This window comes from Prosopis cineraria, unplaced genomic scaffold (genome assembly GCF_029017545.1).
Source record: "Prosopis cineraria cultivar Desert tree isolate PC_DT_omini unplaced genomic scaffold, ASM2901754v1 PC1, whole genome shotgun sequence".
NCBI lineage: Eukaryota > Viridiplantae > Streptophyta > Magnoliopsida > Fabales > Fabaceae > Prosopis > Prosopis cineraria.
Window position 1 is genome coordinate 58,315,914 of NW_026555332.1, and position 9,969 is coordinate 58,325,882.

The 9,969-nt window shown below is 33.8% G+C and overlaps 2 protein-coding genes across 10 annotated transcripts; one reads left to right on the top strand and one right to left on the bottom strand.

Moving 5' to 3' along the window:
• The first annotated feature begins 805 nt into the window (after positions 1 to 805).
• LOC129306144 (receptor-like cytosolic serine/threonine-protein kinase RBK2) lies at positions 806 to 4,968 on the top strand. Of its 8 annotated transcripts, none has more exons than XM_054946567.1 (10): positions 806 to 1,359; positions 1,510 to 1,792; positions 2,047 to 2,156; positions 2,238 to 2,588; positions 2,736 to 2,984; positions 3,078 to 3,235; positions 3,633 to 3,712; positions 3,799 to 3,934; positions 4,020 to 4,169; positions 4,531 to 4,967. In XM_054946567.1, the coding sequence occupies exons 3-10, from the start codon at positions 2,057 to 2,059 to the stop codon at positions 4,699 to 4,701; spliced, it is 1,395 nt and encodes a 464-aa protein (XP_054802542.1). In that variant the 5' UTR covers positions 806 to 1,359; positions 1,510 to 1,792; positions 2,047 to 2,056; the 3' UTR covers positions 4,702 to 4,967. The 8 variants fall into 8 exon arrangements, with proteins under 8 accessions (XP_054802542.1, XP_054802524.1, XP_054802516.1 ...); XM_054946549.1 differs by having other exon boundaries at positions 806 to 1,100; positions 1,303 to 1,359; positions 1,510 to 2,156; XM_054946541.1 differs by having other exon boundaries at positions 806 to 1,093; positions 1,303 to 1,359; positions 1,510 to 2,156.
• Positions 4,969 to 7,045: 2,077 nt separating this feature from the next.
• On the bottom strand, positions 7,046 to 9,265 carry LOC129304236 (uncharacterized). 2 transcript variants are annotated; one of them, XM_054943940.1, is made up of 2 exons: positions 9,043 to 9,265; positions 7,046 to 7,860 (listed from the first exon to the last, which is right to left on the bottom strand). In XM_054943940.1, exon 2 carries the CDS (start codon positions 7,618 to 7,620, stop codon positions 7,099 to 7,101), a length of 522 nt encoding a protein of 173 aa, XP_054799915.1. In that variant the 5' UTR covers positions 7,621 to 7,860; positions 9,043 to 9,265; the 3' UTR covers positions 7,046 to 7,098. The 2 variants fall into 2 exon arrangements, with proteins under 2 accessions (XP_054799915.1, XP_054799907.1); XM_054943932.1 differs by having other exon boundaries at positions 8,908 to 9,265.
• Between the last annotated feature and the right edge of the window lie 704 nt (positions 9,266 to 9,969).

A 9,969-nucleotide genomic window follows, 5' to 3' on the forward strand; every position in this document is an offset into this window, starting at 1 on the left:
ATTTCAATTTTGTTGGGGTCAAACTTGGGCTGTTAGCTTCAAATATTCAAAATAAATTTAATTTAGTCAGATACTCTCTTCATTAAAAAATGTAAGGTATTTTTAACCGAATCTGACCCCCAATAATGTATTTATTTACTTTCAAACTAACCCTATCTTTTTATATTTATCCCTATTAAACACCCTACAGTAAATAAGAAGTCAACATCAATAGGGATACTTAAAAAAAGTAATGATTACACCTCAAAAAATTAAAAATATCTTATATTTTTTAACATCCAACTCTTTAAAAAATACCTTATATTTTTTAACGAAAGAAGTAGATGACAAATGATGTTTAAGAACATTAATGCAGTAAGGACTGAGGAACAAATATGAGCTGATACATTTACGTCCAATGATTTGTTAAATAAATTGTTAAAAAAAGAAAATAGAAGCAAGGATAAAACTAGTAGTAATTGAGATATATCATTCAAATATATCAGACAAACTCATTGGCCACTTGAATAAAATATTATTCTTCGAACATTGTGCTATAGTAGACTCGGGTTGCTGGAATCAATGTAGTGTAATAAAATTAAAATATTTATGTTACTTTTATAATTATATTTCACTTATAATTATAAGAAATATTTTCTCCTCTAATATACGGTATCTAAACCATGCAAAAATTTTAGCTGGGAAGATAATTCCTATCAATGAGCGACAAATTATTATTAGCCCAAACAGGAAAAAGCCCAAGGGCCGAAGTTGATATTGCCGTAGCTGGTGTTGGCCGAAACAATTGCTGTGGCTGTTGGAAGACGTCAGACTAGAAAACCCGCGTTTCGATTTCCGACCATAAGAACGAAAAAAAAGAAAGAGAAGAAGAAGAAGAAAAACAACGTCGCCTCATGGCTGACACGTTACCTCGTGAAACGTCCTCACTTCCCGTGGAGGGTTCAAATATGGGAGGAGAAATCGCAGCCGAGGCATTATTATTAGCTCCTGTCCAGAGCTCTGTCGAGCTTAGCAGCGACTCTTTCGGAGCCTTGTTAGACCGGCGGAAATACCAAACAAACAAAATCCTCTCGGAAGTTTTCTCTGGCCAATGGTAGTGGGTTCGTGGCAACGACAATTTTTTCGCGTTTAGTTTCTGGGTTTATGTTCACTTGATTGCGTAACTCAAAATCGATAGCTTTGCGAGAAGAAGAATTAAAACAACGGCTTTTACCGCTCTCGAGGCCACTATACCGCGACCGTTCTATTTGTCGGTTTTCTCTGCCACATTGACCTCTTTATTTGTTTTACTTATTTTGCAAGGTGTGAGCTTTCATGGCGGATGGCGTTGACATGTGATCATAATGTATGTTACTTGCGGTATGACTGTGTCTTCCGACTTCCGTAATGTTCCATTGATTTAATCGGTTTTGTCTTTTTAACGGAGGGAAATTTCATGCATCTCTTCCCTCTTTGTTTTCTCTCTTCCCTGATGTTGATAAGATGGGTGCCATATCGCGGATTTTGCAGATAGATAACCTACGAGTTATGAATGTACAAGTTATCGAAAATGCTACTGGTGATTCCGAAGTATGAAGTTTTGCGTGTTTTTAAAGCAGCTCTTTATCAAAACCTGGCTAGTTACAGAGTCTTAGCTTGGGGATGCTGATATATGGTATTAGGCTATTAGCATGATTGCCAAAGGGGATTGGAGGATGTGATGCACATTATTTTTCTTTGAGGTTTCTGTGCAATTCATAATTTCTCTACACACTCAATCACTTCTGTAATTCTCAGCTTCAAAAGTTCAAAGGTACATTGCCCAATTACATGATTGAGTTTTTGCTAGTATTTTGTACGCTTTTGGCTATGGCTATTATCAGACAATCAGTTGCAGCCAGATGTGTGTGTGTAATGGAGAGAATTATGTTTCAAGTGCTGTTTTATAATCTGTTTACACTTATCAATCCTCCGCTCTATGGACAAGAAGGAAGAAAAATGCACGACAACAACTGCACGGACAGGTTGTTTCCCATTGCTAAAACTTTGAAATTGTATGCTACGCAGGGACAATAGAATGGATTCTGTCAACAAAATAGAGATAGTCCCAGCCAATGATTCTTTAGTCAAACATAGCAAACGAAGCTTTCTGTTTCGTTCCTCCACTTCTGCCCAAGGTTCTTGCACTAAACTACTCTCTCTCTCTCTCTCTCTCTCTCTCTCGGTCTGCCTATAATTCCATTTCAATCCTATATCAGACTTGAGACATTTTGAACTTGAGAAGGAGAAAGAAGACGTTTCATCTCCTAGAGGAGTGTTAGAAGCCTGCATACGAGACTTTGATTCTTCTCTACAATCATCCGAAATGGAGAATCGCTGTTCAAGGTCCAGGGCACAAATTAGTTGGAGCAAATATTTAAAAAATTTGAAGAAGAGGTCAATTAAGCGTCTAGCATCCTTCCCTCCTCTTGTTGCACCAACGATAGCAAAAGGGAAAAGCAAAAGCAGTAGAGAAAATCCTGTTTTGACTAATGTATACAACTTTAGATCTTCGTTGGCGAACTTCACACTCTCTGAATTGATAAATGCAACCAACAATTTTAGCAATGGTCTGTAGCCTGTTTTTGAAATTAATCCCTTTATTCCCCCCCTACTCAAGTCAAGCATGGCATAATTTGGTTGGAAAAGTACTCATTTGGAAATTTGTGCTGCCTATATAAATGGGTTTGTCTTAATGGAATTATTTTTATTTACAGAAAATATGATCGGAAGAGGTGGCTATTCTGAAGTTTACTGGGGTCGTCTCGGAGATGGGAGTTTAGTAGCTATCAAGAGATTGACTAAAGGGACTCCAGACGAGAGGACTGCAAGCTTTCTATCTGAGCTAGGTATTATTGCTCATGTTGACCATTCCAATATTGCAAAGCTTATTGGATGTGATGTAGGAGGTATGCACCTTGTCTTCCAACTTTCTCGACTGGGAAGCTTAGGATCTCTCCTTCATGGTTTGTAGCTGGTCTGCGTTTTCCCTGTGGGTAAACTATTGTTGTTTAGGTAGATTTAGTTGTTTACTCCTTACTCTTTGCGGACATGTTCAGATCCAAGTAAAAGCAAGTTAGATTGGAGTAAAAGGTATAAGATTGCTCTGGGCGTAGCCAATGGCCTCCTCTACCTTCATGAGAGTTGTCACAGGCGAATCATTCATAGAGATATCAAGTCAGATAATATACTGCTCACTGAAAGCTTTGAGCCACAGGTAGTTTTTATGTTTCCATGGATAGAATGAAGAAATAAATTCTGTGCATCGGTGCCCAAACCTCAGTATTTCAGGTTCAAAAGGCTCTATGCATGCATTCCTCGGCCTCCTTTGTCCTCACAAGTGTTGTCACATTCGAATCATTCAAAGATGTATTAAATCATGAACATCATGCTCTTAATATTTCACATAAATCCATAATTTTTTTGTAGCTAGTCATATCAATTAAAATCCTACCAAGGCGCTGTTTTTGAAACCAATGACTACTCGGTTAGAGGTATTTCCAATATGCAATGTTAAGAATAGTTCTAAAATAGTTACATCATCATGGTAACAACATGAACCATCTCTCTTTCATCTCATTTATAAGATCCTGATTAAATGAGATTTTCTCCAGATCTGTGACTTTGGGCTGGCAAAGTGGTTACCCAAACAATGCACTCACCATAATGTATCAAAATTTGAGGGCACATTTGGGTATGCAAGGAAAAAAAAAACAGTTTATAGAGAGTTTGAGGTTGTACTTAATAATATGATATCCTCCTCCCTTATCTGCTTGGCAGGTATTTTGCTCCTGAATATTTCATGCATGGTGTAGTGGATGAGAAAACTGACGTTTATTCTTTTGGGGTTATATTGTTGGAGCTTATAACTGGGCGTCCAGCTGTGGATGAAAATCAGCTTAGTGTTGTACTATGGGTAAATTATTTTCTCTAAAGATTGTATTATGTTGCAGTATCCTATTGTCATTACATGAGAAGCTTCAACTCATGATTTCTTGTAGGCAAAGCCTTTGCTTGATGATAATAATATTAAGGACCTTGTTGATCCTTGTCTTCGAAACGACTATGACAGAGAACAGATGGATCGGGTTGTTTTGACTGCATCTCTGTGCATTGAGCACTCTCCTGTCTTGCGTCCCTGCATGAGTCAGGCAAGTCCACAACTTTGAAAGTCGAATATCTATAACTGCTTCATTCAAATTCATATCCTGCATAATGGACATTGTCATAAACTCATCTGGAAGATACATAACAATTTCGTTTAAATTCAAATCAAAGAAAATATCCATGTTAAAATTCTTCTTCCCTTCCCTCAATCCATCCATCCATCCATACATGCTTGAAGTTGTGAATAAACTTGTAAGTTAAAGGTCTTATTAGTGTGATACTTTTGTTTATGCCATTAATCTCATTAACGGTGGCCATGAATCATGATTCAATTATCTTGTATTTGCTGAGGGAGAAGAGATGAGAAAAAAGAAAAGTGGATCATGTTTTCTGTGTTGGGAGCAGGTTGCAATACTGCTAAGAGATGATGACTATGTGAGACAACCTACAAATGCAAGCCGAAGGTGGTCTTTCCTTAGAACATACTCTCAAGAGCTTTTGGATGCTCAAGAATACAACTCAACTAAGTATCTAAATGATCTCAATCAACACAAGAAGATTGCTCTGGGATCTTAAGTGCTTTGGTTGTTAGTACTAAAATGATGTATATAAATTTGGAGCTGGTCAATTATTGGTAGCTTCTTTTAAGAGTGAAGACGAGATTTTTGTAGTGTTTGTGCATGGAAAATGAAGTGAATTGTACATATCAATTACGAATATGCTACTCACATGACGACTGTATCTGTAACCTTTGCAGTAATATGTGGGAAGCATGCAACACAATCATGTAAAGTCTGGTTAACTATTGAAAAGGTAGTTATTTCTCGTGAATTTCTAACCCGGTATCCAGCCCAAAAATTTTTATAGCGCCATTTTTTTTTTCATGTACGGTTGGTATTGACTAATTTTACATTAGATGCATCTGGAAAATTGAGTGTTTTTTGCTCAATTTTCAAAATATATTTTGAATGCATAAAATTCTTGAAAATTTCATCATTAGAAAATGATGTTCCAATTGTTTTGATTTAGTTGATGCAATGCTGTGGAGTTGTATAACAAGCACACGTTCTATGCTCAATGACAAAGTCAATATGTATGTATATCTAGGGAAACAAATCCTCCCCCCCCCCCCCCGGGGTGTTTTGCCAAAAAGAGGCAATAGTACCAACTTGAAAACGTGTTTTGCCTAAATTGGCGGAAAACCATGCAGAGAAGTAGGAGAATAATTTTGAAAGATGAATGAGGCGCGGAGGAAATTCTGAAATATGAATTAAATTGTGTTGCATGAGGGTCATTGGCAGGAACAGAGTCAGAAAATTTTATTTGAGAGCCAAAATGACAAAGCATGTATAATAATTAAAAAGAAATTAAATATATATATATCACTAACATAATATAAATATTTCAACACATATATTTATATTTAATTTTATACACACACATATATAACAAAAATAAATATATATCTCCATTTTTTAAGTTTTGCTCATTAATTTTTCATAATATAAGAAAAATTAATTATCATGTTTATGATAAAGTTTTAAAAAAATTTCTTCTCAATATGAATTATCATTAAATTGGTGAATGTTTCATCTTACCTATAAGTGTTGAATAATTTAAATGCATTCTTGGAATTTAAAGTTATGTTCAATATAAAAAACTCTATTGCTTACTTATTGAATTTATTATTTAATTCTTTTAATTGATATATTCTTAATTCAATATATTTTGAAATTTTTGTTACAGTACTTTAAAAAGTTTATTAATAATCTTTCATTAAATGTAAAATGAAAACAAAACCAAATGATATCAATGTTTTAAAAGTAACTATAACGTTATTTTATTAAAAATAAATAGATCCTATGATAACTATCCTCAAGTTATTACAATAGTTGCACTATAAATATGTAAAAAATTACTATAAAATTGAAATAGGAATTTTATATAGTGTCTCAAAGCTTCTATAAATATATCAACTTAGAGGGTCAAAAATATATAACCCTTACATTTTATTTAAAAAATTAAAAAGTTAGAGGAGTTGTGGTCTCCACTGATCCCCTTATCTCTGGCCCTAGTCGTTGGTAAGTTAACATTCCTACCATGCCCCAATGATGAAAAATGTCACCTTTAAAAGTGAAAGCAATTAAGACCTCCCTTAATAGGGTGGGTGACTTTTTGATGAAATCAAAAATTATAATAGAATTAAATTTTAAAAATATATTTAGTATGAAAATGAAATCTTAATATAACCAAAATTATTAAACTCACAAGTTTAAGTAAACTCATGAAGGAATGCAAACTCATATCGTAAACTCATAAGAGCTTACCTTTATTAACAAATAGTTATTAAAATATAATTATAATTTAATTAAATATATTAAAAATATAAATTATTAAAATTAAACCTATCTATATTAATAAATTATCATATACAAGACATATTTTTGAAATTTTTGTTTTTTATTAATATTAGTTTTTGCATTTCAAGTTTTTTTCCCCTCAAACTAGGTTTTATAACTTTTATAAAATGAATTTTTCATGATATATACTTAACTCTCCCAACTCAAAAAATAATTGATGAATTTAACAAATTTAACTAAACTTGCATTTAATCAGAATTTATGAGTGAGTTGACATGATTTTGTAAATTAAAAACGTAAAAACGGTAATCTCACAAGTTTCACTTAGTTTGTATCTAGTTCGAGTTTATAAGTAAATTTATACAATTTTATAAGTTGAAAATATAAAAATATTAAATTCGTAGAATCAACTTAAGAATTTGACAATTATAGATATAACGTTAATCAAGTATATGTATTAAAAAGCAGGAAAAGACCATAATGCACTCTCTACAAAATTTAAAACACTTCCTTTGTCCCCTGCAAAAAATCTGGATTATGAATCTTCCGTTTTAGCTTGATGCGGCTTGTGACGACATAGATTTCATCAAACCTATCCGTTTCTGCAAAATCTCTAAATGGCGAGAAAAAAATTCAGAATTACCTGAAGATGACCGCAAGCACAAAAGTGAATGCTGGAACTAAAATAGATGCAATTAATTACACACCCAAAAAGAACGAGGGGGAAGAATTGCCGAGAAGCGGGAGAGAAAGTGGAGGCCTCTTTTTCCTGGAACGTGAAGAAGAGGAAGTCAAAACGGAAGATAGACGAATCGATTCCAGCAAGAAGCGCTTGAATTCCATTTGAGCTCTGAGAATTGAATCTCCTGCTTCTGAAGAACAGGATCACCGATCTCCCTCTGGTATCTATGATTGAGGAACCGCGCACAGCAACGCTTCCTCTGTTTTCATGTACAGGTTCAGATTCTCGCCGTCGACTTGTTGCGCCATACTTGTCGTTAAGCTCTTGTGGATCAGAATCATGCCCTTCGACGACCCTGTCATTACAGATGAGAACGGCAGACGGCAGTGCCACCGATTCGTCCGGGTAGATCTCCACCTCTGGTTCCTCGTTCTCGTAGGCTTCAGTCACCATTGAGAAATGAATGCACTTCTCCGGTGGTCATCAACGGTGATCACTGATCACCTTAGCTGATTCTCTCCTTTGTCCACGCCGGCCTCATGGTCTCGGAATTTTCCAACGCGAGCAGATTGCACGATGATCAGTTCCGAGCAGGCAAGGGCAGATGTTTCTATTTTGAAGATGAACCCAGGTGTTTATAATTAATCATCTCGTCATCTAACGATACTCCCTTCAATGAGTCAGTAAATGTCCCTGATAAAATATACATGTTTTTAGATTCTCGACTGCAAGTCTATGAAATTTACTTAGATAATGAATTTAACATAAATTAAAATCCAAATAATTTATAATCCCCCCCCTTTTTTTGGCCAAACCAAATAATTTACTATAATTCAAACACGACGTAATAGTCATCACAGTATAAAGTAGGGTAGATATTATAATAAGAAGGGAGAATAATAAATAAATTCCTTTAAAATAAAAAAATAATAATTTGATCATAAAAAATGTGATGATACCTTTAAAACCTCAAAGGATCTAACTGTTATTAAAATTTTTAATAAAATGACAAAATTATCCTGTAATTTAAAACACTGCAATGAAATTTTTTCATTTACAACTCTAATTCACTAAATGATTAAAAAAATTTAGAAATTTACAATTTTTCTCATGTTGTCTTTCGTCAATTAGCAAAGTGTAATAAGGTTTTTTATTCACAATTTTAATTTTAAAATTTACAACTTTAGTTTGATTAATGACTAACGTATTTAAGCATTTATCTCTCTCTCTCTCTCACCATTTTTTTCAATTACTAAAACGCACCAAAGTTTTTTATTTTTTTCCTTTTATAACTTTGATTCTGTAATTCACAAGTTCGGTTCAAAAAATGATTAAATTAGGTTAAACATTCACAACTTTCTTTTACCATTTTTCTTTACTTTTTTAGATTAAGGGATTTTTTTTTCATTTAATCCAAGACTTTAATGATAATTAGATCCTTTAAAACTTAAAAGTAATTATCACATTTTACATGAGCAAATTGTTATTTTTTTATTTTGAGGAATTTATTTATCATTCTTTCAATAAGTAGTTTCCCAAGACTATCTTATATTCTCATTTTATTCTATCAAAAGCTTCATCGGGAATCCAAATAATCCTTCATGTACTGGATGTAAATGACAAGCCACCCATTAACCTGGTTAGGCATGGAATTATGTATCATGGGAATTGTTATCAAATCGTAAAATTTCAAGCAAAAAGCAAAAAGAAAAGAAAACCAAACACGTTGCAACACAGTACCTGAAAATTAGAGAACCTGCATGGTTGGATAGAATGAGAAGGGGATTGGTTGTCCATGATACGCAAAGGATGGAAAACAAGAAATGCAGCGGGCGATGAATTTGACCGAAGACAAGGGATTTTAGGCGAACTTACGGAGGCTAGGAGGAGTAGAGGACAAATGAACTTTGTAGGAAGAGGAGAAGGAAGCTCTGCTTGTGATGGAAGAAGAAGAACACTACGCTGAAAGAGGTGGAGGAAGATTTGCAGGTGACGCCATGGGCAAACGGAGCACACACTTCAAACGTTGTCGGCGACCGCAAAGAATGAGACGGAGAAGAGCACGGCCACGACATCTTGACTGTAAGGCATGATAGAGGGCAAGGTTTTGGTTACTCCGAATCAATAATTGATGTGAGTTGTTTCCATCAATTTTAAAATAAGACAAAAAGGATAAAATTGTCATTTCATTAAAAAAGTTAATTTGAAAGAAGTCCCTAAAACTTCGAAGTCATTGAACAATTTCACGGTCCTCACACGAGACATGCATATTTCAATAGCTTTTTTTTTTTTTTTTTCCATTTTCCCAATTAATTAGTGGCTTTTGTATGCCAATATCACACACATTTCAATAGGCTATAGTCAACATAAAAGAAACAAGTAGATCAAATTTAAAGATGAAATAAAGCAAAACAGTGTGAGCGAGCTACAATTATAACAGCGAGAGACATCAATGATGCTAGACAAAATGTAGTATATTGGTGGGAAAATAGAGTTACAAAACTTTTTGCATACTATGTTCATTTGTTTTGAACAAATGATTATATGTTTTTTATATTGCTGATAGGCAATACTATATCAAAATGTATATCTGCATATCAATGATAAATAAATTTATGCTTGATTATCTGGTTATCCTAATTTATAAAAATATATCAATGATATACTATTGTCTATCATTAATATACTATTGCAAATCAGAAATACAAAAACAATATAATCATTTGCCAAAATAGATAAAATTAGGTTCATAAAAAAATTTACACACCTTAACTTATCTTGAAAAATTAAATATCTAAAATA

Coding starts and splice junctions, on each gene's coding strand:
- LOC129306144 (XM_054946533.1), top strand. CDS start 2,036: ATGCTACGCAGGGACAATAGAATGGATTCTGTCAACAAAATAGAGATA. Junction 2,157..2,237: donor TTCCTCCACTTCTGCCCAAG/GTTCTTGCACTA, acceptor ATCCTATATCAG/ACTTGAGACATTTTGAACTT. Junction 2,589..2,735: donor AACCAACAATTTTAGCAATG/GTCTGTAGCCTG, acceptor TTTTATTTACAG/AAAATATGATCGGAAGAGGT.
- LOC129304236 (XM_054943940.1), bottom strand. CDS start 7,620: ATGGTGACTGAAGCCTACGAGAACGAGGAACCAGAGGTGGAGATCTAC.